Source organism: Ahaetulla prasina, chromosome 3 (genome assembly GCF_028640845.1).
Source record: "Ahaetulla prasina isolate Xishuangbanna chromosome 3, ASM2864084v1, whole genome shotgun sequence".
Classification (NCBI taxonomy): domain Eukaryota; kingdom Metazoa; phylum Chordata; class Lepidosauria; order Squamata; family Colubridae; genus Ahaetulla; species Ahaetulla prasina.
This window is the reverse complement of record NC_080541.1, coordinates 59062673-59075722: the sequence shown is the minus strand read 5'-3', so window position 1 is coordinate 59075722 and position 13050 is coordinate 59062673. Positions and strand designations below refer to the sequence as shown.

Sequence of the window (13050 nt, the reverse complement as noted above, 5' to 3'; positions counted from 1 at the left end):
AAGCTTACATTTATTATTCCTTCAATTTAAAAATAACCCAAACATAATGTCCTCAGAATAAGATATATACTATAACAAAACTAGCAACCCCAAATTTTGTTACAGATAATCCTTGACAGATGGGGATCTAAATCATTATGATTGTAAATCAAATCATCCTTTGACCAGCCCTTTTTAACAAGCTTTTTCAGTGGCAGTCATTAAGGAAATCACACAAGTCAGTAAGCAAATCCATTCTTCCAAAAGGTAACATTGCAAATTGTGACTGCAGGATATTACAAACAATCATAAATGCAGCCCAGCTGCTATGTTCTCAAAATATGGTCATGTGACTGCAAGGGTATACAACATGGTATTTTATGATGGTCCAAAGTTCTTTGCAGGTCATAAAGCACCCTTACAGAGACAGCTGTAACTGAATGGTGGTTAAGCAATAGAATCATGTCCATTTACAACATTTTCTAAATTATAGGAAAAACTAGGCAAAGAAAGATAAATATTAAGATAATAATATGCATGTGAACATAGTAGACTGCTGACTTATTCCTGCATTATTTATTGCAAGATTATTTAAGGAGACTCACCTCAATTTCAGCAATTCCTTTGTGAAAAGGAAATTCAACTGTATTTTTATTACCCTGAAAGAGGGGAATATCAGTGTCTTTCTCAGTTGAACTTTTGATTTTTGCTACAATTTTCCCATCTAAATCACTTCCTGTACAGTTTTTGTATTCATCCTTAAATTAAGAAGACACTTAAATTAGAATTGAAATGTTTAAAAATGTTCAATACATATGTTAAAGTGAACTATCCTAAAAATATGAGTTCCAGGTATAGCTTTATTATTCATTCCTAGTCAGCAAAAGTCCATTTAGGGCTGCAGAAATAACTGCATATTTATTTTAACCTTGATCAAATAAACCATCTCTATATCATTTCCCTATACTTTTAACGATCATGGTTTTTAATCCCTTCAAATAATGCCCCCCGAACTTGATTACTTTTCATCTTCTCTTTGTATCCTCTCAGCATATCCTTCAAAACTTTAACCGCTTTAAATGTTTTGCTTAAATGATGTGGGCTAACAAAAATGGTTTTTCTTCTTTCTCTCTATCTTGGTATCATCTCTGTATGGACTGCAAAGCAACATAGCAATCTTTTTATAAACATGTAACGTATCTATAAAAAGCTCCTTAAAAATGTCACAGTGATTATGAAGATTTGGGAAATTCCAGTTGGTTCAAACAGACTTAAAAAGTAAACCTTAACAAGCTGCCCTGATTTGACTTTGGATTTTTCTGAATCTGATACAGATCTCGCCTGTTTGTATGTATATGTATATATATTATGCATATATGAATGTATGTTTGTATTATGTATATAAGTCCATTTTAAACCAAATTCAATTAATCACCGTTATAATGAGAGTCAAGTTCTTGACAAGAGTCCGTTCGTCAACCGCCTGAACATTAGAAACAGCAGGGGTATTTGGCAAAGTTTGTGGCTTCAACAGTGCTGGTTTGTTTGGCACCACATTAATTATAATCTTGAGAAAAAAACACAACATATAGAAACTTAATGTACAATATAGAAATTTATCAACGTTAGTCCTAATTGCAGAAGTACTGATGCATATTCTTGTGATATTTCACTCCTTTCTAGCCTGAGCCTATGAAGCAATTGGCAAAGTATTACTACAGCAGTATCACTGTTGAAATTGAGCTGCTTGTTGGTTTGCTTAAAATACACTGTAAACTATTTTAAAATAATTGGCTCAAAATGCTTAAGGAATTTTGTTTAAATTTATGTTTTTATTCTTTGCAGCTTTTTAAAATCACAAAACAGGTATCGAAAAAAATTACTTAGGACCCAGATTCAAATTCTGAAAGCTTCCCCCCGTCACATGATTGCATTTTGGGTATGTGGCAACTGGACCACATTTATATGATTTATAACATCCCCCTCCCCAGAAATTGGCGTTTGCTCAGGTTTCTGTAAAAACACCTATTGCAGAAAATGGGTTCACTTAATGAACATAATGTTTGCTTAACAACAGCAATAACAATAGCACTTAGACTTATATATTGTTTCACAGTGCTTTACAGCCCTCTCTAAATGGTTTACAGAGTCAGCATATTGGCCTCAACAATCTGGGCCCTCATTTTACCGACCTCGGAAGGACGGAAGGCTGAGTCAACCTTGAGCTGGTGAAGATCGAACTGTCGAACTGTTGGCAGCCAGCAGTCAGCAAACTATGGATTTGCTTAATAGCCATTGTGCTTAATGAATGCTGCAAAAAATATCATAAAACTGGGTTGGCCATAAGGGGACACTACTTCCTATATCCACATCAAGCCACAGAAGAATGAATGAAAATCCCAGCTTCTTCACCTTGGCAGCCTAAATTTTCAAATCCAATTGAAACAAGTTCTGATCCCTTGACCCAGAATGCATGTGACACATATATGCTAGAGGTCAAAAATGCTGCAATAAAAGGCCGGGCCAGGGAGGGGGGGATAGCTGAATTAAAAATTACTAATTAAAATTAATCCTCTATAAAACAAAAGGCCTTATTTACAAAATTAAGAGACACCCTATTTGCATGTAGCAAATATTCTCTACACAATGAAGCACATAGTTACAAATGTACAAATTCCATTATTTCTTTCCAGCAAAAACAGCAACAAATGAAACAAAAGATAGGAAATGAAGGAAGAGATAGGGGCACTGAGAAAATGGATGGAGATGAAAAAAGAAAAGATAAGGGAAAATGGGGAAAGTAATCCTTTTTTAAATAATTTAGGCATTATAAAAAGATTTAAAATTCATTAAGCAGCAGAGTTGGGTCCCGATTGGGGAAAAATAATTGCTAAAGGCATTCACACAAGAAAAGTCTTCATCCATTTTTATATTCCATCAATTTGTTTTCAACAGCTTCTGATACGTCCACAGGTCTAGGAAAAATCCAGCTTCTTCACCTTGGCAGCCTAAATTTTCAAATCCAATTGAAACAAGTTCTGATCCTTTGACCCAGAATGCATGTGACACATATATGCTAGAGGTCAAAAATGCTGCAATAAAAGGCCGGGCCAGGGAGGGGGGGATAGCTGAATTAAAAATTACTAATTAAAATTAATCCTCTATAAAACAAAAGGCCTTATTTACAAAATTAAGAGACACCCTATTTGCATGTAGCAAATATTCTCTACACAATGAAGCACATAGTTACAAATGTACAAATTCCATTATTTCTTTCCAGCAAAAACAGCAACAAATGAAACAAAAGATAGGAAATGAAGGAAGAGATAGGGGCACTGAGAAAATGGATGGAGATGAAAAAAGAAAAGATAAGGGAAAATGGGGAAAGTAATCCTTTTTTAAATAATTTAGGCATTATAAAAAGATTTAAAATTCATTAAGCAGCAGAGTTGGGTCCCGATTGGGGAAAAATAATTGCTAAAGGCATTCACACAAGAAGTCTTCATCCATTTTTATATTCCATCAATTTGTTTTCAACAGCTTCTGATACGTCCACAGGTCTAGGAAAAATCCAGCTGGACAGAGTGCATGAGTAACTTCAATTATTTAAAGCCAAGAGCCAGTAGTCCTCGCACGGCAAAGATGTCAGTTATGACAACAACTAACAACCTCTCAGTTTTAATATCATGCAATGGAGATAGGAAGTGGGGGCAATAGGTTTAAACTGTTATGGGTATAACTGTCACTGAAAGAGGGCAATCAACAGTTCTGTATGGCTTCATTAATTTTTCATAAAAATTTGAATCAAGTGATACCACTGGAGCCAATTTTAAATCAAGCAGCCTTATTAAACGGTGTAAGGTTGGGGTTTTTTTTTTAAGCCCTCTCCTGGACCAAGAAATTTAAAACCAACGAAGATGTCAATTGATTAGATGACCCTTGTGGTATAATTTTTTTAATTTTGGAATCTAATAATGATAAGATCTGTTTATGTGTGCTAAAAAATCAATACAATTCGTAGCTGGGCAAAATCTTACCAGAGAAATAATAAAATACAATTTTAAACATGTAAAACACATTTTTACATATTATTTCAAAAGCTCACCTCTTTACTGCTAAGAACACTTGTTTTGTCAATTGTAAATATAAATTGGATGCTGTATTTGCTTGCTTTTTCTGGAACCATTTTATTCCTAAATTATAAACACTAACGTTAGTATTTCTTTAAAATTTACAATACTTAAATTCTCAATATTTTTTCCTATTAACATTTTACGTTGCTCTTTGAAACAAATGAACCAAAATCAGTTTTTTTTAAGTTAACTTGTTTTATTATATATTTCATTCAGTCTGAAAATAAGAAATACTCAGACTGATTAAAAAGAAATAAACAGATTTTTCATATTTAATGTCTACAATACTTGCTATACCACATTCCTGAAATTCTCAGTTCTCAGTCCTTAAACTTTCTATTATGTCATTCATGACATCCATGTTTTAATTAACCTAATTAGTCTCAAATAAAATTATACTTTTGCATATATATTCTCAATTTTCTAGACACAGGTATTTAACAGACAACATATCAATATCTAGGTTGAAAAAAATCATACCTGCAATATGAATTTCAATCTTAATAAAAATAAATTATTGCTATCAAACCAAACTATATTTAAAAACAAATATGATTATTTTGTCAGTTATAGTTTTTTGTAAGCATCATTATATTAGAACTACTATAAAACATTATTTATTAACCTGAAGCAAAAAAAGGCTTCATCCACGTTTGATTTGGTACACTCAAATGTTGCAATCTAAAAAAAAAAAAAAAAGAAGAAAAAAGATAGTGAAAGAAAGCCACATTATATATGTAAGCATTTAAAAAGTAATTTTATTAAATTCAGTTACTTTGAATCCTTGAAAATCTAAATAAATAAAATGATAGCCATTATTTTAACTAAGAATCTAAAAAAGTATATAGTATAAAATGCAGTCCCTTGGACTGCAAGGCGAACAAACAAGTCAGTCCTAGAAGAGATCAACCTTGACTGCTCTTTAGAAGGCCAGATCCTGAAGATGAAACTTAAATACTTTGGCCACCTAATGAGAAGGAAGGACTCACTGGAGAAGAGCCTAATGCTGAGAAAGATTGAGGGCAAAAGAAGAAAGGGACGACAGAGAATGAGGTGGCTGGATGGAGTAACTGAAGTAGTAGGCGTGAGCTTAAGTGGACTCCAGAGGATGGTAAAGGATAGGAAGGCCTGGAAGAACGTTGTCCATGGGGTCGCGATGGGTCGGACACGACTTCACAACTAACAACAACAAATAAATGAAGCTTGTTTTTTTAGTTTTAGTCAAAATCAAATCAATTGATTGTCTTAAAAGACCAAAGTTCAATGTTAATTATATTGATATTTAGGTTAAACAAAATGTACAGTAAAATACAAAGAGAACAAATTCATACAACCATTAAAATATAGCAATAGGAGAGGATAAACCATAAATGCTAGACAAACTTCTCTGTTGAATACATTCAATAATTGGACTCCCCTACTAGAAAGTATTATCTTTTAAACTCAAAAGCGTTTATAAAATTATCTCAGACCCAAGTAAATAATAATGATGTGATTCTTCATGTAATCTCATCTCTAAACTCTCTGGGCTTTAAGGATACCGAAACCAATGCTTTTAGCAATGATCATTCCTGTCTATTTTCAATCAACAGAAGTTCCCAAATCATTTTAAAGGTAACAAAATAATAATAATAGTAATAAATTTATTGTTTTAATATAAATGAAGATATTATCAGAGTAAAGCTATCTTTGTTTAAATAAAATTACAGATTATTGTATCAGTTTAAGTTGAGCAATTGTTCTCTAAATCAGGGGTCTCCAAGCTTGGCAACTTTAAAACTTGTGGACTTCAACTTCCAGAATTCCTCAGCCAGCAAAGTCCACAACTCTTAAAGTTGCCAAGGTTGGAGACCCCTGCTCTAAACCACTGAAGCAATTTATACTAATGCTCAAATGAAATATCTTTAGGAGAGTGTGATTTCCTTTAGAATGAAAAACACTTGTCAAGATATTCATTCCAGTTAAAGATACTAGTTAAAAATCTCACCAACAACAGAAAAAGGAATTGACAGAGAAAATTGACCTACAGATAGAAAAAATGGTTAAATACCTTGGTATTCTCTTAACAGCTAGGTGTGGGACAATCAGAGGACAACTATACAAAGCTGATACAACGAATTAAAATAGATTTGGAAAGATGGAAGAACGTACAGTTATCGATGATAGGGAGAATTGCAGTGGTGAAAATGAACATACTACCAAAACTACTCTTTCTATTTCAAACCATACCAGTAAAATTAGAAAAGAAATTTTTTGATGAACTAAATAAAATGACTCTGCAATATATTTGCAAGGGAAAAAAATCAAGAATAAAATTGAAAATATTACAGGATTCTAGGAATAATGGTGGTTTTGGGCTCCCAGACTGGGAATTATATTACCAGGCTGCAGCTCTCACCTGGCTAAAAGATTGGGTAAACTTGAATAACAGAAGACTATTATTACTAGAAGGGCACGATTTACAATTAGGCTGTCATGCCTTTCTCTGGTATGGAAGAAATATGGTGCACCAATATTTCCAGAGGCACTATGTGAGCAACGTGTTACTTAACATTTGGGAAAATTGTATGTTACAAGGACATTTTAGATGAAAGGGTGATCTTAAATCCAGAGAACAATGGCAGAAGCAGAGGTTGGACTTATCTTGGTGGCCATATTTGCAGATCCAAGCAAGGCACGAAAAAGATGTTAAATTATAGGTGTAAACAAAGAACAAACAGCATTGGACAAAATTTTAATGGGGATGGATGAAAAATTGATTAAATATATCTATATAATTATTTACTGAACTATAAAATGGAGGAAGAGATAGTTAAAGAAACAATGATTGCCTGGACAAAGAATTTCGGATACAATATAAAATTAGAAAAGAAATTTTTTGATGAACTAAATAAAATGACTCTGCAATATATTTGCAAGGGAAAAAAATCAAGAATAAAATTGAAAATATTACAGGATTCTAGGAATAATGGTGGTTTTGGGCTCCCAGACTGGGAATTATATTACCAGGCTGCAGCTCTCACCTGGCTAAAAGATTGGGTAAACTTGAATAACAGAAGACTATTATTACTAGAAGGGCACGATTTACAATTAGGCTGTCATGCCTTTCTCTGGTATGGAAGAAATATGGTGCACCAATATTTCCAGAGGCACTATGTGAGCAACGTGTTACTTAACATTTGGGAAAAAATTAAACTACAACACTATAGGGAAGTACTAGTCTGGCTTTCTACAATGGAGGCAATAATATATCCAAATCTTATAAATTGGGCAAAAATTGTACGTTACAAAGACATTTTAGATGAAAGGGGTGATCTTAAATCCAGAGAACAATGGCAGAAGCAGAGGTTGGACTTATCTTGATGGCCATGTTTGCAGATCCAAGCAAGGCACGAAAAAGATGTTAAATTATAGGGTGTAAACAAAGAACAAACAGCAGTGGACAAAATTTTAATGGGGATGGATGAAAAATTGATTAAATATATCTATATAATTATTTACTGAACTATAAAATGGAGGAAGAGATAGTTAAAGAAACAATGATTGCCTGGACAAAGAATTTCGGATACAATATAAAATTAGAAAAATGGCTAAAAATTTGGGAGAGAAACTACAAACTGACGATGGCCACGGCATATAAGGAAAACCTTTACAAAATGTTTTACAGGTGGCACTTGCTGCCAGCAAGATTGGCCAAAATGTATAAGAACAACTCCGCCAATTGTTGGAAATGCAACCAGACTTCAGGATCATACTACCACATGTGGTGGACATGTAAGAAAGCAAGGAGTTACTGGGAGAAAATTCATAAATGGCTAGAAATGATAACTGAGCAACATATTGAGTTCAAACCAGAAATCTCTTAGGTATATTGTCGGAAAGTTATGACAAAGCAACCATCTACTTAGTGTTACATATATTGACGGCAGCTAGAATTACATATGCTAAATATTGGAAAAATGTGAACACCCCAACGGATGATGACATAATTAGGAAAATTTGGGATTGTGCAGAAATGGACAGATTAACTTTAAAAATTAAAGATAAAGAAGACTCGAAATATTACAGGACATGGAATAAATTTTATGAATGGATAGAGACAAGAGGTAGAAATGAGAGGGAAGTTTATGAACGTCAGTACAACGAAGATGTATAAAACTATGAATATAATATGGAAAAATTTGTAAATAAGCTAATGTAAGTAGAAACTTAGCTGAAGTTTTCTTTTATTTCCTTTTGTCTTTTTTGTTGTTGTATTGTTGCAATTACTCTTAACATACTACAGTTATAGTATAGTACATACAGCTAGCATATATGTTAAGATTTATCATTGATATCTCTCTGGTTTTGCTTTATTTGCATTGTTATCCTGACATGGCACTATCTTTTCAATAAAGTAAAGTAAAATAATAATAATAAAAAAGATATACATTCCAACACTGAAATTTCTTTTATGGAACCTGATCTATTACTGAACAAGGCAATACTGTGAAACATCTGTTAAGATGGAAAAAATAACATAGTTAGACAAATGGATGGATAGGTTTAACCGGAACTAAATTTGCACACATATGTACAGTGTCTGTCTGTCTATCTGTTGCACACATTGTTTCCCATTACTTACATTTGTATCATTGCCTGTTTCCTTGATCGTCATAGAAATCCTTCCTGGATTTATATTTTTAATATTGTTGCCACCTTCAGAAATAACACTAACCGTGAAATCTAAATGAGGGAAGGAAAATACATTTTCACACATGTTGCTAAACTTAACTTCCAGATTAAAACTTTGAAGTAAAATATTCTAGTCAGAAATACATGTCAAAGAATGTAAGAAACTGATAAGGATACTATAATGATGTATATTCCATAAAAATGCATCACTATATTCCCAGATATTTAATGACATCACATCATAGCCAAAGCCTCCAATGCCATAACCCAGAATAGCAGTAGCACTTAGATTTATATACCATTTCTCAGTGCTTTACAGCTCTCTCTAAGTGGTTTACAAAGTCAGTGGTACCAAAGCATCCAGTGATTCCAATGCCATGAACCAGGATGATGGGCCAGATACTTTTTATAGTGAAGAGGAAGGAAAACGCAATAAGGTTTCAAGACTGATGTTAGCACTTTGACCAAAGACAAGCTATGAAGCTGATATCCATTTTGACTGGAACTATATTTTATTGATATAGGCTATAGTAATAAAATAAATAAATTCTGTAATAATATAATAAATAAAATAAATAAAGGTAATAGAATAAATAAATGCGTAAATTCTTTTGGTTTGGAGATTAAGAACATTGAGGAGTGTCTACAGAAGCAAATTGGAACTGAATTGCTGAACAACTGTCTCAGAATATTAAAATATTCTGAGACTAAAAATGAAAAGAGTAATAGGTTACTTCCAAAAGGTACTAATTATCATTATTATAAAAAAGGTGAGAATAATCTCAATTTTGGTAGGATTACATTAAAGAAGAATGGAATATGAAGGTATATTCTCAATGGGAGTATAATGTGAGAATAATTTGTATTCTGCTAATCAACTAATGCAATTTATCAATTGAAAAACAATATTCCTAATTCCTATAGATAACTGCTTTTCAGAGTTTGGAGTATTAGATTTGGTATCAGATTATAAACTGTTTTTAGCTCTACTTCAATGTAGGTTTTGAAAATTATCACTTCTTTCCATAGGCTTATCCTTAATCTTTCAAATCATACTCAATATACTTTGTCCTGTGGAACAGAAAAACGGTTTTAAGCAGCCTAAATTAGATCTATTCATATGACACTTCAATGTAAAGGCATTTAGCACCAAAACATCAGCAGAATGCTGTGTTAAACTATAGAGAAACAGCCATTTTATAACCTAAAAATGACATTGATGGGACAAACTATCTTGTAAAAGACAGCCAAAAAATAAGAAATAAAAGACAAGAAAAAGCATTCCAACTTTCTAATGGTTATCATTAGAAAATAAAAAAATGTTAAATCACTCACTAGGAAAAGTGTTTCCAGCGGTGAAGATAGCATTCTCATCATATGTAATATTTAAACATACAGGTTTCTCTGGGTCAGGCAAAACATTTATCTTGATCACTGGACTGGTTAGTACATTCTTGTTACAGAAGCTCCTGAACTGCAAGGTGTGCTCTCCTCTGAAATACAATAATAATTAAACTTCAATATAGTTCTACTGAAAGATCCAACATTAAATAGAAATATAAGAGCTCCAATATATAGTAGTATTTCACTTATACACCATTTTTTTACAACTAGCACAGTATCCCCAGGTCATGTGATCAAAATTTTGACATCTGGCAACTGGCATATATTTACAATGGTAAACTACATCCAATAACCTTTTTACTTGGCCTCTTGGCAGCCTTTGGTACCATCAACCATGGTATCATTCTGGACTGGATTCAGGGACTAGGGATAGGTGGCACTATATTGTGCTCGTTCTCCTCCTTTTTCCCTGGATAATTTCAATCAGTGTCTGAAGCTCATGGTCTTTGCTTTGCGGGATTCCGCAAGGTTTGGTACTTTCCCTTCTCCCAATTAATATCTACATAAAGCTGATGGGTGAGATCATTCATCACTTTGGGGTAAGCGTCTTCAGTACACTGATGATATTCAGCTTAACACCTCTGTCCATAATAAACTAAGTTGTAAACTAATAAACTAAGGGATTTATCATTTCTTGGTGGCACTGCCCCAAACAGACATTATGTGCATTGTGGATATCCTCCTGAATTCCAGACTTCTGTTCAAAGAGGACCTTTATGCAGTTTTGTTTTGGGTGCCATTTGTACCATTTCTTGGATCATGACGCACTGCTCTCAGTCACTCATTCACTGATTACCTCCCAAATATTATTGTCACGTACTCTACATAGGGCTGCCTTTAAAGTGTGCTTCCAGGTGCAATTCAAGGTGCTAATGACTTATAAAAACCTATATGGCAAGGGACCAGGGTATCTGAGGGATTGCACCTCCACAGTTATATCTACCTGTCCCATTGGATCTGGAGGAGAGGCATGTTATGGGTCCAATCTACTTTTATCTAACAGGAAGAGACCATTTTTCTACCTTGATATCCACCCTTTGAAATGTCATTCCCCAGAATTTAGGTTGCCGCCCTACTCTACTGGCCTTTTTGAAATCCCTAAAGATGTGGCTGTGCTACCATGTCTGAGAGCCTGGTGGTAGTGGTGAGCCTCTTTAATAGTTATACTGAATTGGATGTATTGATATTTAACTACTGATTTTTGTACTGAATTGAATTTGTAATAGTGATTTTAGTATGATTGTCTATTTTTATTGTTCTTGCTATTGATGTAAATATTATGAGCTTTGTCATATCATTCATATATATGTATACACACACACCATATATCATACCATTTAATTAATATTTCAATTTTTTAAATTATTATAGGATATGATAGTTGATACATTAAATTAACATGACACAAATTTAAAAATATATATAATCCATCTTTATGGTTTTCAAATGACCAAGTTCAACCTGTTCATTTGGACTTCACATCTAACATTTTGCAACATTTGCTTTTTAAACAAAATTTGTAATGTTTGCAGTCATGTGATTTTGTTTCTTTGAATCTTCTTTTGTTGGTATTGCTCCTGCTTATTCTTATTTCCCATTTATAGCACACACAGAATTAGGGAGAACAATTTTTAAAGTAAACACATAAATTCCTATGCCTTCATAGCAGGACTGTTAAATATATATTTTAAGCATATTCTGAATAATAGGAAAAATTTTAATCACTTACATAGGAGCATGAATAGTAAGAACTCCAAAGCTTGCTCTACCAGTTTCATCTGTTTTATAAAGCATATTTGAAGGAAAAATCTGGAAAAAATATTTTTTCTTATGACAAAATACTGATAAAGCTTACTAAATAACATTTTTTCATATATATTCTTGGCTTCCCAGTAAAATGCAATATTGTGGAAATGATTTATTATGAATATATTCTATTGTTTTTTCCTCTATGTGTATTTTTATATCAGTTTTAAACTGGTGACCACCTTTAAAGCGCTTCATGGCATTGGGCCGGGTTATTTACGGGACCGCCTACTGCTACCGAATGCCTCTCACCGACCCGTGCGCTCTCATAGAGAGGGTCTCCTCAGGGTGCCATCAGCGAGGCAATGTCGCCTGGCGACGCCCAGGGGAAGGGCCTTCTCTGTGGGGGCTCCCACCCTCTGGAACGAACTACCCCCCGGCCTTCGTCAGCTTTCGGACCTTCGGACCTTCCGCCGCGGGCTCAAAACATATCTATTTAATTGTGCAGGACTGAGCTAGATTTTAAATTTATGGGTTTTAACTGGGTTTTATTTTTTATATTTTAAAATACGGGCTTATAGAATAAGTTTTCTAATTGTTTTTATAGTGTATTTATGTATCTATGTGTTTTTTTTAAGTGCCTGTAAACCGCCCTGAGTCCTTCGGGAGATAGGGCGGTATATAAATATGATTAATAAATAAAAATAAATAAATAAAATAAAGTTTTATATATTTAATATGCTTAATTGACTAAAGTTTTATCTTTCTATCCAGTCAAATAATTCCGCAGAAAAAAACAAGATGTCATGGGAAATAAACTTTAGGATAATATATGGACAATCAACTTCTATAGTATAAGGAATTTGTAATGGGAAGACCAAGTTTTACTTACCTTTATATTATTTTGTTTTGAAAGTATGATTTTGACATTAGGTTCAGCAGATGGATTATTCCACTGATCACAGAGCTGGATTGTAAGAGCCTTTGGTAATTCTTTGCCATTAATTACAGATATAGCCTAAAAAAAGATTATTATTTGGAATTACGTAGAATATATAGTATGCATATACTATTTCATTAATTATTTGTGAATATAAATTCAAATTACATTTTT

General features: G+C 33.2%; 1 protein-coding gene across 1 annotated transcript in view; it reads right to left on the bottom strand.

Annotated features, from left to right (window-relative positions):
• The window catches only part of SMCHD1 (structural maintenance of chromosomes flexible hinge domain containing 1), a 102657-nt gene that overhangs the window by 22364 nt on the left and 67243 nt on the right, over positions 1-13050 (bottom strand). The window contains 8 exon segments of the mRNA XM_058176587.1: positions 585-737; positions 1415-1546; positions 4085-4172; positions 4738-4793; positions 8737-8837; positions 10122-10279; positions 11920-11999; positions 12829-12954. Coding sequence (XP_058032570.1) covers positions 585-737; positions 1415-1546; positions 4085-4172; positions 4738-4793; positions 8737-8837; positions 10122-10279; positions 11920-11999; positions 12829-12954 — 894 coding nt within the window.